This window comes from Bombus vancouverensis, chromosome 2 (assembly GCF_051014615.1).
Source record: "Bombus vancouverensis nearcticus chromosome 2, iyBomVanc1_principal, whole genome shotgun sequence".
Lineage (NCBI taxonomy): Eukaryota > Metazoa > Arthropoda > Insecta > Hymenoptera > Apidae > Bombus > Bombus vancouverensis.
In genome coordinates, this window is record NC_134912.1 from 16273981 (window position 1) to 16292748 (window position 18768).

The window sequence follows — 18768 nt, forward strand, 5'->3', positions numbered from 1 at the left end:
CGCTGCTTCGTTCCCATTTTCAGGTATTTGTTTGACAATTAATATGGTTTCCAATATACTTTCAAATCTTTCGCGGTTTAAGAATATCTTTAACTTGATTGTAAAACGTTAGCGCATAACTATAAAATTTAATTGTTTATCGCGGTTTTTATACCTAGCGGTAAATTTATTCCTAGAATATTAATAAAAGTTTATATACGCATAGGTGCTTGGAAACGGGCTCCACAAAACGAAGTAACCACATCTTTTAATTTAAAACGTAGAATATTCAGAAGCGTGCTAATAAAATGTAATTGTAACTTAACTTTTTATTTACATGGTAAAATTACGCTTGCGTTCACGAGTCAACGCTGTAATGAGACACCATGTACCGTAAGCATAGTGGTCAGATTTGAAGCCAATTTGCAGATATATGTACAAGTTGCAAGGCGTTTATTGCGAACATACGCTTAATAAAACATTAGTATATAACGTTGCCTTGAACGCGTGATTAGTATTAAATAATATCAGGGATAATCAATTAATATCATTTAAATATCAAGATCTATCGATATAATGGACAATCAACTGTTTGAATAATTTTGTAATTTTCTTGTAGTATGTATTCGTCATCAATATCTTCTAACTTCTTTCATACGTACATTTTCGTTGTTTACACGAATCCTTAGCAATGAGCCCATGATAATCGTGCCCTATGACGTACAAAATGTTTTGTATAACACATACATGCATATGTATGCTACAGGTATCTGGAATTTCACAGGTGAACGAATACTTTCGTCAGCCTATGTATATCTCTATCGGAAGAATGAAATAAAAAGCAGAAACACGAAGAACTGAAAACGGATCGTTAAAGAATGAAGTGCGTATTAATGAAGCATTACATCTCAAATAATTGATTATGCTCATGAAATGGAATGAGCGTGCCGATTGCAAAATTTGAATTCCCGATATTTCATCCGTGTTGCGTGCACGCGTTAAACGCAAAGCAAACGCGCCTTGTATTGTCCATGGTTGCAACGCGATTTTTATGTATTCCATCGACAGCACCGTCGTCGCAGCAATCGGTGAATTACGCGAATTGAAAAACTGCCTGGGGTTTCATGAATCTCTCGATAATTTATCGATTAAGCCCTGCGTGGAATACGAAAGCCAGTTTCGGCGCGATTCCCCTGGTGGTGGCTTCGATTAAAATTCGCCTCACACTTGTCAGATTTCGTGTGCACCCCAAAGTAAACCGTAGCTCGATCCACGAAATTTCGTAATCGTCTTTTAATTGCGCCCTCTTCTATTTTTTCTTTCGGCTTTTCGCACCGGCGTCGGTAATTTTCGTGGTTTCTCTAAAAATTGCTACGGAAAACTGTAAAAACGTGCACGAATCGCTCGGCCCTCTTTCTGCATTTTTAATTATTCATCTCTATATCGTGCATCTTTATGCAAATTCGTTTTTTACTGTTAAACAAATCAAATATATATACATACATTTATATAAAAATATATGTTGTCATGTAAAATGAAGATATAAAAATATAAAATAACATAAGTAGAAATGACGAATAAGGAGATCGAACGAGGAAGCCCGTGGCTAGCAAAACTGTAATCAAGTCGTATTTCTTGATTGTGAGGTCGAAATTCAATCAGCTATTATCGTTGTCATAGAAAAGTATTCGCAAAAACAGAATAACAAGAATTTACCCTCTTACTCTTCCAAAATATGGAATTAAAATTGGAGTTAGCTTAGAATTCTAAACTAGCTTCTTTCCAAGTTCGTATGTTCTATGAAATACATAATTATTCCAAATTTTTCGTCGGTGTGTTACAGAAAAATACACGTTTGTACAGTATTTATTTTAAAAAGTGTAATAACGCAGCGATGTCCTGCCATTGCGAACAAGAAAATAAAAAATCTCTCATTCTTCTGCACTTACACCTGTTTGCCATTTCAACAGAGAGATAATACGGACCTGGTATTATTCTGCGAGCTATAAAGGACATGGAAAATATGTCCTTGATAATCTAAGATAAGAAGATACAGAAAAAGAACCTTGACCAGAAGATTAATCGCGAGGATTATTGGTGACCATGGTCACGTACATAAGGATCAGCGAGGACTATGCAAGGATAAAAAAAGGATAAAAGATGTGGTTAACTTTTAGAAAAAATGTTGTATTAATATTGTATGAATAATGGTTGTATTAATATCGATGATAATACAGGGAGACTAACTTATATTGCAACAAAATATCGACCTCCTGTGCTGTAGACTTTTACTTCTATTTTTACTTCGTGATACATTATTTGGCGAAATATCGATCAAACAATTTAGAAAATTAGGCCGAAGAAAGATAATTACACGGAGATTATACTTTTATACCGACAGAAACGATAAGATAAGAATTTTATTTCATGTTCGATTATTACCTAATCTTTTAATATTTAATTTTATTGAAAAAACCATATATCAAAGTCCAAAGTAGATATAACGATGCAATATTTCAAGCCAGTACTTAAAGTATCTATCCATCTGCAAATTTCAACGTAGTAAACCGCGTAGTACACCTCTTTCGTCTAAAATAGGATTCTTAGATAGACGAAAGTGACGTTTTAATAGAAGTGTTCGGGTGAATAGAGTCACTCTTGGGTGACTGCAGACTTTTGAATGATTGCAGACTTTCTGATGAGTAAGGATCGACTAATAGATATACTAATTGTGATGTTCTATAAATGTATCAAATACTATAAGTGAATAAGGATTGCGAGATGAGTACAAACCTGTTTATTACGTTGTCCGAAATATTTACAAGAAAATTTAAAACGAAATTAAAAAGAAAAATGTATTTATAATACTTATATCTTGTCGAATAAAATATATATTGTTTGTAATTAAATAGGGTCAGTATTCGATATTTACGATGAAACTGATCTTTTCTCAACTTTTTGACGACTGATGTGTTTTGTGATAGACATTGTTAATAGACATTGTTATATTATTGCATGTTTATCGTTAATAGACATTGAAAGAAATTAACGTATTATAAATTTGATCAAGTAACGAAGTTCGAACAAATTCCGTTCCTGTTTAAACGAAATAATGCGTTTCATTTTCATTCGTTTTGATCTTCGTCGCTACTCGAGTAAATATCTTCGAACGAGTAAAAACTCTACGTTGAATATGAACTTTCGAGTACCTAAACCACGAACCTTTGAGTATATAAGAAGATTCAATCATATAGAGAGCCTCGGATGTGTCTTCGATATATCTGTGATTTAAAAGTCAATCCAAGGATTGGATCACATCCTATATCCAGAACTTTTTGATCCTATCCTATTCAAAGATCCAAAGTGGTTGAATCTTATCGAAGGATCAAAATCTATCTGGAAGGTCACTCCTGGGAGTCCAATCCAAACCTAGGCTTCCGACTTTCCGAATGGTCGAATTCTACCAGCGTATCTCGAACCTCCAGAGATTGCAGTTTACACGGATATCTTGATCTACTTTACTTGTCCAATCTTTCCAGGATATACATAACTGCATCGGGAATTCTAATTTTCTGTAGTAGACAAGATCTGGGTTGCGGTTATTATTTGTACAAGAATGTTTCTCTGGTGGAAAAATTTAGGTGATCAAAAGTTTGCCTTTCTATAACAACGCACGTGCGTGTGTCCCTGTAGAGAATCTGTAAAAAAAAGGTAACGAGTGCTGCCTCTAGTTATCAATTCATCGTGAATATCTGCATTTTGATCAAATGCAAATAGATAGTCGTAGCGTTACTACAAATCGACCTATGTGTCCGGATAATTATGAACGATAATTGCGATCGTATCTTTGAATGTTAAAGAGAATAAAAAATATGAGACAAGAAAAATCGCTATAACGATCGGCGTAACCTCTCGACGTTATAAGCCGGCAGAAAAATTAACAGAGCAATGCGACATCCACGTAAAGCTTCGCGTCACCCAAGATAATGTACTTCCGCATACAGATGAGCTTATTAAACGAGAATCCGTAGATGGAGGAGCGCATAAACTACTGTCCATGGTTCTCTTGTCTGATCGGACATGCGATGCTAAGTCCTGAAGAACTTCGGCGGTTTCGTTAGGGGTTTGCCGCTTTCGCCGCGATATACAACACGAAGAACGTAAATTTCGTAAAACGCTTTCGTACCGATCTCATCGCCGGTTAGGCTGAAGTCGTTTAAAGCCACTTATACCGTGTATTCAGTGCTAAATGATTATTTAGTGGGAAGCGAATTTAACGTTTCTGACAAAAAAGGATACGTCGTTCGTATGTAATCTCGTTGATAAGTGTTAGAACATTCAGGAAACGAGGCGAGCTTCGAACGATATTAGCAAATTAGCGAAAGCATTAAGGATTGCTATTTTAAGTTTTAGATTGACAGTGTTTACGTCGAAAGATCTCGGATAAGAAGTTTCTCGGATTAAAATGAAATTTTAGTATATCGAGTGTTAGATAAATCAAATCTTATCACGGATCTGAGTCAACATATCGCTGTATTAGCACAGAATCGTTTAAAAATTATTTATAAAGACTATGGTTGAAAATATCGATGGTTTGTAGGAGGATCTTCTTATTGTTTCATACATTTTCGTAATTTTTGTTAGTTATACGAACAATTTTCTGATTCACTGAACATACATACGCTTGATTCGTGCAACGTAGCGTGATGATAGCTTCTCCTAACGTGTTCGGATTTATTCGCTAAAGATAAACATTGGCGGCAATAAACTTTGAAAATGGATTTATGGATGACGCGTACTGCGCGTTGAAAAAAGTACGACCGCGTTCTGATCTATGAATTGTTCCGCACGCTTCAAAAGATTCTACGTATGTTTGGAAAAAAATTATTTGATGTATTCCCGGCGTGTATTCGGTATACCTTCGCTATCCGCGGAATGGAATGTTCGTGCATTCGGTGGAGAAAAATCTCAGACGATGCGAAGTGTTGGCATACACGCGGGAAATTTAGCGGTCGGGTGAGAAACGCGCAAGATTTTATAAATGTTTCGGTCACATTCCTCTGGGGGAACACGCTTATCCATAGCTTTCGCTGTTCCCGTCTTGGGATATTCGTATCTGAAGAGATTGAACCGATGCTGATCAATCGAAATTCAGACTATATGTAAATGTGGATCGTAATATGTATGTACAAACAGATAGCACATTAAAAAAGCTATCGAAAGATATATTTTTCGTGATGTTTCTCCATGAAACGTGTTATTTCTCTGTGAAGTCGGAATACCGACGAGCTTCGTGAACAAATGTCTTTTCAATTGAAGCGTTGCGGTACGTCAACTAATTATGCAGCCTCAGCATTCTCCTAACATTAAGAACTTCCAGAGTGAAGAACGTTCACCCTTGTTGATTTTCGTTTGCTGTGGAAAGCGCGGCGAAAGAATAAAGACGTAGAAGCGTTTAACTCGGTAGTCCAATCACCTAACGTCAGTGTCGTACGCTAAGCAAGCTGCTTTCGCTCGAACGAAATTATTTTCACCGCGTTGCTACCTACTTTCTCCAAGAACTTCAGAACTACCGGCTATAAAAATAGTCGAGCGCACAGGAAGCAGTTGGTAATCGTTGGTGAAATGTTTTTCGTTTTTCTTACATAACTCACGCTTAACGAAATTGTGGACGAGTAGAACATGTTCTGAACTATGGTCACATTCCCTATCCGTATTAAAACGTTCCGTTCAAACACCGATATTTAGCAATTCGTTTATGAGACGTGAAAATATTTTTATTTAAAAGGCTTATAGTTTATATCAATGCCATATACCAATATTATATCAAGGCATAATACTACTTATTAATAGCGATGAGAACGAATATTTACATCTTCATAAAATCAGAAAGAGTTTCTTAGAAATTGTTTGAAATTTCTAAAATTATATTTGTAAAATATAACGTATCGAGAAACGTTATTTTTTAATAATATTGGTTAATTTTCACGGCTTGCAACGCGGAATTAAATGCTCAGAAACTGCTTAAACTTTTCAAGAAAATATACGTAGAATAAAGGTATCAAGATCGAGAAATTATATTTTTCTTTCCTAATATTGATTCTAATAATAATCATGAAATTGATGTTTGGTATACTTTCATAATACACGGAAGATTGTTGTTAGATGTTAGTTTCGATCGACTGACGAGACAATTGTTCCTAACAACTTGAAATGGAAATAAACTTAGCGGAGTGAGAGACTAGATGGAAGACAAGAGGGTTAATATGATTTCAACGGAAATAAGTTACGGCACTGGAGAAACTAGGATTGTGTTCAGTATTCTGCGACGCAACTACGACTTGTATAAATTGTTTTCCTGCGTCATTGACCCGTTTCTTTGACATTTGGCAGCAGAAGGTTCCACGAGAACCAATCAATTGCAGAAAAATGTATTGCTCCGATACTGATATTTCTTCCATAGAAATTGCTCGTGCGATTAAACTATCTAAAATCACTCGAGTAATACTGTTTACTGTTTTGCGGTAATATCTTTTTCAAGCAAATAACGAGATGCAATGTAAATTGGAAAATGAAACTCAAGAGGTCTATTCGTTGTTTCCTATTATTAACTCGTTGTTTCAGAAAAATACGCGTACCTGCCTCGAAGGTCATTACATTGCAGCTTTTCATCGCATAAAAAAATTTGTTGCTCGTTACGGTGATGCAACTGTATTGAGAGATGAAACCCACAAGCTGTAACCACCGCACCAAACAGTTCTTGGCTTCAATATGGCGCAGTCTACTTATTATTAAATCCACGTTTGCGCGAAGACGTGATGCAGTTAAGTAAAGTGTTTTGCCGCATGACGCTAATTAATGGTTTATGGCACTTTATAAATGCCGTAATTTTGATACCGTTTTGTTTGTTCGCGAAACTCTAACCAAAATCCAATAATTCTGCGACTTATCACGCTGGCTCCTCTGGATAGACGCTGGGTTTTTAGATAAAACGGCGGTAAACAAATCGTGGCGAGTAAAACACTGTTATACCAAGTGTTTTCTTACATCTTGGAATTTCAGATAATTCGCCGAGGATATGAAGAATGCCACTTATCTCAAATCGAATCTTTCAAGGGACCGCGCTTCCTGTTAGAAACGATTTATGGAGTTTTAAATATTTACACGTATAGATATATAACGCGATATTTTAGAAATATCGAATCGTCTTACACGCACATGAAACGAAACTTGATGCAAATACTTTTCGCATTTCCCACCATGTTTTATGAAACATGAATTTGAATATGAAATATGTATTTACAATAATCGCCGTGTGACTTTGGTGCATCGTTACAGTGCTGATAAAATTTCAAAATATTTTACATAATACACACACACACACACGCGCGCGCACACAGTATACATGTAAAAATTTCGCGTGGTATGTATTGAGATACTTTCGCGAGCCACTTAATGAATTTATTGGTCGACTAATTGCAACGTCGCCAGATGAATCCTCGAAAATGATCCTCGCCGATATGTCGGCGTAATTGTTTAAGTCACTGTCAACCGGAAGCAAATATCTGATTCGCTTGGTGGAATTAGGCAAATGTTAAAGCTATAAACCGTAAGGGAGTCGTCAACTATGTTCATAATCTGGAAGTTCTGACTCCATTCAGGTCGACCGCAAACGATTCCGATCTACAGCCGCGATTCTCCGAATTCCAGATACCGTAAAATATAGATCTTGTCTCTCGTCATTCGTCCCTTGTAACGTTGATAACGGCGGCCAACGTCGACGACGATCAACGTTCTGTTCTTGTCGTGAGAACGACGAAAGGCGAAATTGCAGTCATCAGGGGCAGACACTCGATATCGCTAATTCAATCGACGCGATCTTGCATCTTTTTTGCATGTCACGCGTCCAAATACTTATTTCTGATTACATTGAACAAGTACATTTTGAATGGACAACCAATTTGTCACGATTAACGACTCGAACTGTATCGCGAATCTAAATTCTTCAAATAATTTTCGAAATGAAATGAAACGTGGTATTCGAGCCGAACGCTGAGGAAATCCAATTGAATCTTTTAACATGAATTTATTATTTATTATGTGAGAATAAGGAAATATAGGATACGAAAATGAGAGAAAATTGAATTAAAATTGAATTAATACAAATTGAATATTATATTTGGAGTTGTATCCGACCTGACACACGACAACCTACACTCCAGTAATTTTGTTATTTTTGATTAACGCTTTGAATATTCCCAGCCGAATAATTAATGGACCTCTTCTGCGCTTTCCTGGTGCTTGGCATACATCTCGCTTTATGTAGCTTATTTATATTTAAAATACATAGAAAGTTCGTTTATCCTAGCTATACGTTATAACGATCATTTATATTTCTAGAAAATTTTCGGGAATATCTTACTTTTTATTTTTCTGCCTTGCTTCCAGAGAAAGAGATACATTTTGTAAACGGAACTCTGATAGTTGAGCTAATATGAAATAAGTGTGACGTATTTTTAGCTCCTTAAAATGCATAGAGTTTCTGGTAAATGTGACGCGAATGTCCACCAAACAATATTTCGTAGATATGCAAATATTATTAAGCCAAATATAAATATTTATATCATTTTTCAACTTTTTACGCTTTCAGAAAGTAGCCTTCTCTTTTCCGTTATTTTGTCCATCTATTTCTAGAAAACTATAACCTAACAATTCAAGATAATAATGTAATCGTAATTTTAATTGTAATTTATTCGATGACATATTACAATATGTCTCAGTCTCTTCGTGGATATTCAAATCGCTCCGGTAAGAAAAATGCAGGATTATTCGTAAACGTGTTTGAAAAAGCTACAACTTTTATCGCAAAATTAATACAACTTTACACACGAATTCCATTGCTTCCTTACTCAGTGGAGAAAAGCAACGAGGAACTCGTATCGATGTGGCTCTTAAATAAAAAACAAACACCCCATAAAAGAAATAGACAATCGAATTAACGTTATTATTAAAATTTTACGAGTCACGGGTTACCAGTATTAATAAATATATTTACATAAAATTAAAAAGTTTGATAACGAAGCAAACGTAACTTATTACGATCATCCTATTCACGAAATGTTATAAAATCGTGAAAAAGAAATCTATAACTTACAACCAATAAATCGCTGGTTTACCAATATTTAGACTGTGAACATTTATGCAAATCCATGATTCAACGAATGCATTAATTTAAACAATGGCACCTACATAGATAGAGAATCAATTTACTTGCCAAATATCACAATAAGTACTGTACTTTCATATCTTACATACTCTATTCGATTTTGCACCGTCAAATTCTCCATAAATATATCTACCTCTACTATTATATCTACTATTATATATAGTATATACTATTGATATCGTTAATCGGTAAATTATTGTGCAAGAGAAACCGTACACTCGTGTGCATTGTATCATTAAGAACATAATCCAGTCGGATCACCCCGTCGCTTGTGTACAACGAGCTTAAAACGGAAGCCAACGAACGCATAAAATCAGACGATCGACTTTCATGGTCGACCGCGATCGAAATCCAGCGTGCACAATTAAACAGCTCCCATCTCGGCAATCAAATCGTCAAAATTCCCAATATCGAATGGGTTTCCGTGCAGTGGAGGCACTCTGCGACTGTAATGGCACTACCAGTTCTTCCCGCCAAACCGTGGAGTGTTACATCTCCGCGAAGGACCTTTTACCATCGTGCAAGCCGATCCTAAAGGCCACAGCGAAGGGAAGATGCGGCGTTCGTCGCATGATAATTTCCACCTTTATTCTCCTTCTTATACTGGTCGCTATTTATTGCCTGTCCGCCTCGTGCGATCGTCTACGAACGTTTAGTAGATCGCTAAGAAATCAAGCTCAATCTGAACGCCAACCTAACCCACAACCTCAACTTTCATCGCTACCGATTGAAATTACAGGGGAGGAACCGAATGTGGAAGAGGCGCCACCGGTTGAAGGGGATACGTAGATTTAAAGTTTGGATCGTGAGTATTTTGAAGAAAATTCGATCGTGCGAATTTTCATCGAGATCGTGTTTCTCTATCGTTAAAATATTTCCTAATCCTGCTACGTTCCATGAATTCTTTGTATCTCGATGTTGCCTTCGTTTCAGGCTGGAGTAAGTTTTTTTTTTTTTTTTTAATGCTTCAAGTATATTAGCGTACGATTGAAACAGGGAAACAGGTAATCTCATGCTGACGACGATTCTTTCTTTTCTCAAATTTTTGGGAAATTTTCTAACGTTTTCTTAGACAAATACGATACCGTCGAAAGCGACCGTACGAAATATGAAGTTTACAAGAAATGTGAAAGAACGGTGGTGTCATTTCTCGCGTAATTATAAATTACGCTCTTTGATTTGTTTCCAAAGGTCGAAAATCGCTTGGTTTATTGAGATAAAAACAAGACACAAGAATTCGGGAGCTGCAGCAAGGTTAATTACACCTTTGGCAGAGATTGAATCTGAAAGGTATGATATTACACGTCTTTTTTAATATCATCGTACGGAACGTAACTGTCAATATCGTTATATTTTCAATAAAAAGTTATAACTATGTATTTTTTACTATTTTGTACTAAAAATGCGAAAAATCTTGAAGACAATTATATTGTAAATCGATCATTCTGAATTCCTCATTCTCCGTCGATGTATTACAGCGTCCAAGAGTTAGTATGCCACCAATATTTCGAAATATGGTTAACCTATATTCACCTGTGAACGTTTTACTGCCTTCAGAAATCTATCAAGAAAGATAAACGTGATGATTAATGGGTGAAGATCGGGTTGTACGAAGAAAATCAGGTAATCGAAATTACGCTTGAAAATACATTATCGATTATCCGAATTAATTAATTACAGAAAAACCGAATAATGGAATTTTTCAAACTGAAATTACGACGTGCCTTTCATATAGAAAATGATAATTTATTGCACGTTATTAGATGTGTATATCTCGGTCATTTTTTTCTTGGCTTTCTAATCTTTCCTCTTATCTCGTTGATCGATCTTTCGATGTAGTATTATAAATCCTTCTCGAACTCAGTATCTCCGCTGGATTAGTCTTCTTTCGCTTTTCGTACTATCTAATAACTGTTCCCGTTGCTACGAATGTTTCTAAACGTTGTTCACGAAAACATTCCCTTTAATTCTTCTAACAATTTATTCGCCGCTTACATCGCTCGTCTTATCCTCTTATCTTCAAACCACTCTGTGATATAGCTTTCATATTATTGTTCGGATAATCGAGTAATTAAAAAAGAAAAAGAATGTTTCAATAATATGACGAAAATTCTAATAAAAGGTGTTCAAAAAATTCAAGACCTACTCTGCGCTGTAGATAGACTGCGAATATTTATGTATTTATGGCAAACGTGAAAGTATAGAAACACACGGAATACACATAGTAGACGACGACGTATTGAATATTAAAATATACAGGGTGGATGGTAACTGGTGGTACAAACGGAAAGGGGGTGATTCTACGCGAAAAAAGAAGTCGAAAATATAGAATAAAAATTTTTCGTTCGAGGCTTTGTTTTCGAGAAAATCGACTTTGAATTTTCGCTCGGTACGCGTGCAGCACGTTATAAGGGATCTCACTGTAGATCGTTGTCTCGATGGAAAAATTAAAAAGAAAAATAAAAAAAAAATGTTTATTCTATATTTTCGACTCTTTTTCGCATAGAATCACACCCTTTCCACTTGTACCACCAGTTACCAACCACCCTGTATATCAAGATTCGTTACGATATCAAGCGAGCAAAACAAATTTCTGCTCAGATTCTACTTTCACAGCTGCGCTCGTAAAGGTATAAATTTGCATAAATATCCGCGGGCTAATTACAGCCTTTTTTTCCCATCCAAATCCTTGATATTTTCACATTGTTAATTGATTTCGATTGCGATATCGTTAAAATAGATAGAATTCGGTTCGCAAACCACCGTAAACCATCGATATCGATCGCAAAAGCTCGACATAAGTCTGAAACGATGCATGAAAGGAGAAAAAAAAAAGTGGAAACGGAACGTTTGATCCTGGATAACGAATGTGGCAAGCGCGGTGCTCGGTGTATGTAAGTACATAAATCCGTGTCCGAAACAGAGCGAGGTCGAAGTACATTTTTCATCCGCAACATTATTCGGGGCGAAAGTAATGTTACATTTCACAGAACAACGCCGATACGGTTCCGTGTGTCGTAACAGCTGCGAGTAGATGGAGTGCACACAGAGGGCAGAAGAGCGAAAGAGAAGGGGAGAGGAACGAAACGAGAGGGTGGTTCCTGTGATCTACATTTTAATCTTCCAGCATCGATGAAACGAGGGAATCAAAGCATCGTTCGGTTATACGCGCTGAAAAATCAAATTCAATGACTCGAATGCAGTTGAACGTTGTCAAAGCAGCTAGGGGCAATAGCCGCTATGGCAAAGACCCATGCGATAGCCATGCGCGAAATAGCCGAAATTTATAAGCATTTTTAAAAATATTATCACTGCGAAAAGAGGAAATATCAGAAATATAGATAATAATTTCGAAAATATTAAATCTTCGGTAAAATATGAAAAGCTTGGCGTGTAACTGTCGCGTGTTATCGCTGCGACAGAATCTCCACTGTTTTCAATAAAATGCTTGCTTTTTAGGAGGGAAAAACGACAGTAGGGAATTGGTGAAACATCGTGTTAATAGTCCTTTTATGTTGTTACGATTATCGTAAAAATCGGTAACAAAAGAGATAATTTACTTTTCAAATCAATGGCTGATTTATTATCTTTATAAAATACAAAAAAAAAAAACAAGAAAAAGAAAACAACGAAAGAAGCGACTCAATCAGAGAAACGATAAAGTCGATATGTAAATGATAAATCCATAAAGTCTTACACCGTGAATTGAATTTTACTGCGATTACGCTTATTAAATTATGATAAATTATGAGATCAAAGGCGGAAGTTAATGATTTACAAATTCAAAACAGTCGCTATCTACGAATTATCATTATCCGGACCAATGACTCAGGAGTCTTAAAGATATTGTTTTCTGCGTAATTTCTACTGATAATATATTAGAAATATCGTCATTATCTCTGAGTCTAAAATTGCAATCACATTCCTTGCAAATTATCGGTAACAAGCTGTACGATCTTAAATTCATCGATATATCGGAGTGAAAAGGACAATTAGTTTTATTAGCCGCAATTAGTGACTAAAATATTCGTTTGTTACAAAACGTCTTTTATCAAAAAAGAAGATCTATTAAAAGGAAGAAAAAAAATATGGCGCGCTAAAGATAGAAAGACATTAAACCTCCAGCCACAAGCGATTTCTTTTACTAAACTCGATCTATTCGTTCGTATAACAGTCTTCGGTCATATAGGAAACGTTATATCCAATAAATAGCAGTCGTCGCAGAAAGTATCAATCAATTTCAGATAATTGGTATTTTATCGGGCCTTCGTTTGTTATCTCGAGTCATTTTTAAACGCACTTATTTACCTGCTATAATTCCGTTAATTCTATTTAATATCGTTACAAAACTGATCACGTATCTAAATTGCTTCCTCTTCTAGCACATTTTAAACGATCAATACAGATAATTTCAAGAAATTTTCGAATCGGAAGAAATCATAAACGAACAGCACCACGAAGAAAACATCTAAAGGTTTGTTCTTATATAAAATCACGTGGAAATTTTCCTACAAGTATATTTAGTTGCCACCATAAAACCAGTAACCTAGATGATGTAAGACTTTTACGCAATATTGCATACGGCCTAGTTAGAACGCTTGATAGCATATTTATGTACACAACAAAATAGGCTAAAATGACGTGTTCCGATGTTTTAATGATTAATCAGCGAAAGGCACTCGTTTCGATGGGAAACGTTGGTTTCCAATGCTCGAATAACGTAATAAAAAAGGCAGCTGCACTTTTCAGTAACCTGATTGAACCAACAAAGAGCAAGCAAAAATCAAGTAGTTCTCCAAACGTGCTATATTTTCATCCTCTATCGATGTTCGTAATAATAAACTTTTGCGCTTTTAAATACGAAACCTACCTCCTTATAGTTGTTAAAACACTTTGATTTCTATAAATATCAACACAAATGTCAGCCTAATAATACCAAGTGAAGCGTGATTTTGAGAAAACTTGTGGCTGGTGGATTAACAAAACTATTTCTGCGTTTCATCGAAATTGTCCAACTGTTCTAGCAATAACAAAACTCGAGTAAGTTCGTCGTCGGTAATGTGGTCTAAAATTGACAGTACGACGCAAGCAAAGAGGAACTTGTCGACCACATCTTCTCTCAAACGTTCACTGTCTACCTCTGGATATTCAGATCTGACGGTGTCGATGTACAGCGTCAAAATTTTCTGCACCTCCGACGGCCCATTTTCATGTGTCACGTTATACAGTAGAATGGGCCCGAGATCGACAGCCGGCGAACAATATCTCATTGTTTGCCAGTCGATCATCTTCGCGTCGATCGGTTTCCCGTTCTGGTATTTGAACAGTAGATTATCGTGTGAAAAATGGCCGTGGCATATTGTAGAGACGTCGTTCACCCCCGTCGCGATGGCTTTCACTATTTCCATTGGTCTCTTGTTTAATCTATGTTTTATCCTCTCTACGAACCCAGAGTTCGGCATCGTCTCGAGAATATCCAGCATTCTGAAATCAGCGTACACGTAGCGTATAATATTTTGATATACTGATATATATATATATATATATTATTATTAATTATACATATTATTAATAAATATTATTGATATAATAATCAAACCGACTGAAAACAATAATCGAACTTGCACGATGTTTTCTGCGAAGAATGAACTTTGTTAAGATTCATCTTGTTGCTGTTCGACTTTTTCTCATGTTAGACGAAAGAAACGAAAATTTCGAGAAATATGGTTGCGCGTGATTAGGCGTGAAAACCATTATCGGCGAATCTATTATAATAATATGTTTCAACATAGAACGGCGAGGACGTAGCTGCGCTCAAATTTTCTAACAAACTGGCAATTAATTGATTCGCGTCAATCTCTTGATACTGGAAACTCGATCAATTTTGCATTCTGTCCGCTTCAATTGCGTACCGATTATTGCGCCTATACCGAAGTTGCTATTTTATTGCCAGTAACATCGATAACGTCAATATTACCGGTCAGATACCTACTCTGTATCTCTCAACGACGAAACTATCGCACGTTCGATACGATACAATTCTTCCATCGGTTAGATTTATCAACCCTTTTATCAGTATCACGAACGAAAATTCATCCAAGGGAAATTTAAGTTGAAAGCTATATTCCAAGATTCGGTGTTATTATAACGTATCCATCCGGTCATTGATTACACTTTCTTATACTTGACGTCTTCCTATTAACAAATGTGTACTGGCATTTTGAAAAAAAATTAGTTTCCACATTGTTTTCAAACTACTATTTAAAGAAATAATTATTATACCTACAGTACCGTTATTATAGTACGCTTAAATGGCTTCATCAAGAGTATCAATTAAGAGTTTGTTAAATCCCGCCACAGAATTCATACGCGATCCATAGGTCGTAGCACTAATTTTATTCGATTATAGCACATTCGGCAAAAGAAAAAGGAATGCTACTTGTTCAATCCATAATTACAATTGTTAAGTACAATTACCAATGCTTAGCCAGAATTAAGAAAATTCTGTGTTACATATTCCCCCTTTTTTTACTGTTTCTCCTCGTCCTACTGTTTACGTTTTCTAACTACCTTACGTCATAAAAAAAAAAAAAAAAAAAAACGATAGATCGTATGATTTTGAGAAACACGTACTCGTTACTTTCACAAAGTTACGTAGATCCTAATCTTCGACTTGAGTAATCGACACAACGCGAAATCGCAATCAATGCGTTTTGAAAATCGAGCCTTTTCCTAGCATTCATATACAGACCATTGTTATCTTCGTTATCGTATCGTAAGTACATTTCTATCGGCACATGTATCCGAAATTCTGTCAAACGAAACCTTTGTTTTACGATCTTTACACGGTTCGTCATAATTTATTATCTTGCGGATTTTTTCATAATTTTATATTTTTCGAAACACGATTCAAGATATAGAACGTAGATACTTTATCTTGAATATTTTATCATTTATCATTTTATTATTTATTATATCAATTATTCTTGTCTGTCGTGTCCCACATATCTTTTCATCTTAAAACCTGCCATTAATTGATAAAATCCGCGGTCTAATAATCATCGTCGCATCTTATTAGCAAGAAAGGATCAAGAAATTTTACCTAGTCGATCTCTTCTCGTAATGTAACATAGTCTCTTCCGTGAGAGAAATTTCAAGCAATTTCGCCTCGAATTCCCTGAAGACCTGCGGTTCTGTCGCTTTCAATCTCAACCCTCTGGCGTGAAACTTGGCCAGAACTTGCACGCACAATTTCAAGTGTTCCTCGTCCAATTCACCGTCCACCTGCGTGTAACCAGCTTCCTCCAAATCCTCGAGAACGATCACCGGTCTTCCGTAACGACCTAAATCCGACAGGTAACACTTTGGAACCAAATCGGTTCCATACTTGAGCGTCATCTTCGAGTAGAACATTTCTTCGTTTTGGTAAGCATCGAACGCTGTCGGACTCTTGTGCTCTGCCTCTTCCTCGGGAAGCAGTTTCAGTAACAGCGGGAAGCTGCGTGGCTCGCCGGAGAACCTCACCACGATCGTCACGCGATAAATCTCGCTGCTTCGACTCAGCTCGTCGAGACGAATCGTTGCCGAGTCGAACTGAACGAATTCCCTGGAATTCGGCTCGCAGAAGCAACGATCTTGCACCATTTCCGGCAGCAATTCCTTTTCGATGAAGGCGAAGCTTCGCTCCCAAACCTCGTGGGACTTCATGCTCCGAACAATATCGTCACCAGTTTTTACACCGATTATTAACAAGCTGAGCAATTAAAGTTCAAACTGACCGCCTACGTTCTTAATCCACGATATAATGGCCGCCGTCTTTCCTCTATACTTATCGAACAACTTACATGTACGATAACTTTCCTCGTACGTCGCCAATAACGTAGGAATCTTGTAGAATCGAAGCACGTGTAGCGAATAATTGTGGGAATATCGTGGCGGATGCACTATATAGTTCGATTTCGATGACTCAGTTTCCACAATTCTGATTCTGATATAACAACTGAAAACAACACTTCTGGATAGGTTCGACGAGATTGTTATTCTAAGAACGATTGTCACGCGAACAACAACGATAACTACGATCGACGATGAACAGTCCAAGATTCCCGGCTATCTCACAGCCTATGGATACGAAATGCGTGACAAATAAGAGACAGATAAGGCGTTGTTGATATCGGCATTCAACATTCGGTAAGATCGATGCACGCGTGGCAACGAGTCGGCCGCAAGTAGACAGCCGGTGGAACTCTGAAAGTATCGTAGGAAATTGTTACGCGTGCCGATTCCCCTCGCAACGCGCAACCGAGATAATGAAACTCTTATCTTCCAATGACGTCACGTACTCCATGATACTCGGCAACGAACGGAGATCGATTTAGCTACTTCGCGCGCATTTTCAATAGCTCGAACGTATCGTGTTCACCAATTCGTTTGACGCGAGAATGAACGTAAAGTAATTCTAGCGTATTATCTCTCTTTTGTATCTACTGTTAAAAAACAAGACTGTATTACACGTTGTGTAATTGCTGGTAAATTATAAAACGAAGCATCTAAAAAGATGTTTAAGCTTGGCAGTTTTTTTCGCTTGGTTTCAAGGAGGATATAAACGCGACGTTAATAGATAGCAAATAATTAATATTCTTCCTGTCAAGTAAACATGTAGAGAAGATACGAAGGTCAATTTCGCTGTTTCGAACGAGGTGATAATACGTTTTTCTCTTTTTTCTTTCATTTGCATACTAATCTCGCGTCTCGAGGACGGGCATCATAGTTTATATCGCGAGTTTTAAACAATTCTCCAGTAGAAATAATTTATGTACTTGTTGACTTTATGTATACGAAAAAGGTGATCTCAGAATTGCCGCGGTAAATGGCAAGAAATGTTAATCCGTAACGTGAAACGTTAATTTGGGAAAATACAGGGTGGTTGGTAACTGGTGGTACAAGCGGAAAGGAGGTGATTTTTTTAATTTTTTTTTTTTTAATTTTTTTAAAAATCTACAGTGAGATCCGTTATAACGAGACGCGATAAAGTGCACGCGTACCGAGCGAAAATTCAAAGTCGATTTTCTCGAAAACAAAGCCTCGAACGAACAATTTTTATTCTATATTTTCCACTTCTTTTTTCGCGTAGAATCACCCCATTTCCGCTTATACCACCAGTTACCAACCGCCCTGTATACAATTAGCGAATATCGTTATAAGAAGAGACGATAAATATAAAATGACGTACACGACGACGTCCGAATTTTGAAGCTAGTTGCTCGATTCGATGATAGAAAAATTTACACGACAGAGAACATGCCGAATCGATTGGTCGTTCGAATTAATTCGACGAGATCGATATCGGCGGTTTGCGAGCCAAGATAGAAAATTAGATAACGAGTGACAGGAATAGGGCAATTATAATAATAAGGAAATCTTTTAGACGGTGATTCGTTGAATTTCACAGGGTCTTTGCAGCGTAACGATGCTACGAGAAAGCTCCAACAAGTGATTTTAATTCTAACGTGATTACTTTGGTAAATCCCGAACTAAACGGAGTTCGTCCTTTGTTCTTTAAA

The 18768-nt window shown here is 36.6% G+C and overlaps 1 protein-coding gene and 1 long non-coding RNA gene across 2 annotated transcripts; one reads left to right on the top strand and one right to left on the bottom strand.

Moving 5' to 3' along the window:
- Positions 1–9996: 9996 nt before the first annotated feature.
- Positions 9997–12082, top strand: LOC117166672 (uncharacterized). The gene is made up of 3 exons (XR_013061857.1): positions 9997–10495; positions 10684–10828; positions 11946–12082. It is a non-coding gene; the product is annotated as an uncharacterized LOC117166672 (long non-coding RNA).
- A 678-nt stretch (positions 12083–12760) lies between these two features.
- Positions 12761–17501, bottom strand: LOC117166671 (uncharacterized). Its single transcript, XM_033350870.2, has 2 exons — positions 16308–17501; positions 12761–14689 (listed from the first exon to the last, which is right to left on the bottom strand). The coding sequence occupies exons 1-2, from the start codon at positions 16910–16912 to the stop codon at positions 14191–14193; spliced, it is 1104 nt and encodes a 367-aa protein (XP_033206761.1). The 5' UTR covers positions 16913–17501; the 3' UTR covers positions 12761–14190.
- Positions 17502–18768: the final 1267 nt, after the last annotated feature.

What these genes read in the sequence shown, in the direction of transcription:
- LOC117166671 (XM_033350870.2), bottom strand. Translation starts at nt 16,912, where the DNA reads ATGAAGTCCCACGAGGTTTGGGAGCGAAGCTTCGCCTTCATCGAAAAG. An exon ending in TACGAGAAGAGATCGACTAG is followed by an intron (nt 14,690 to 16,307) that starts GTAAAATTTCTT and finishes CGCTGATTTCAG; the next exon opens with AATGCTGGATATTCTCGAGA.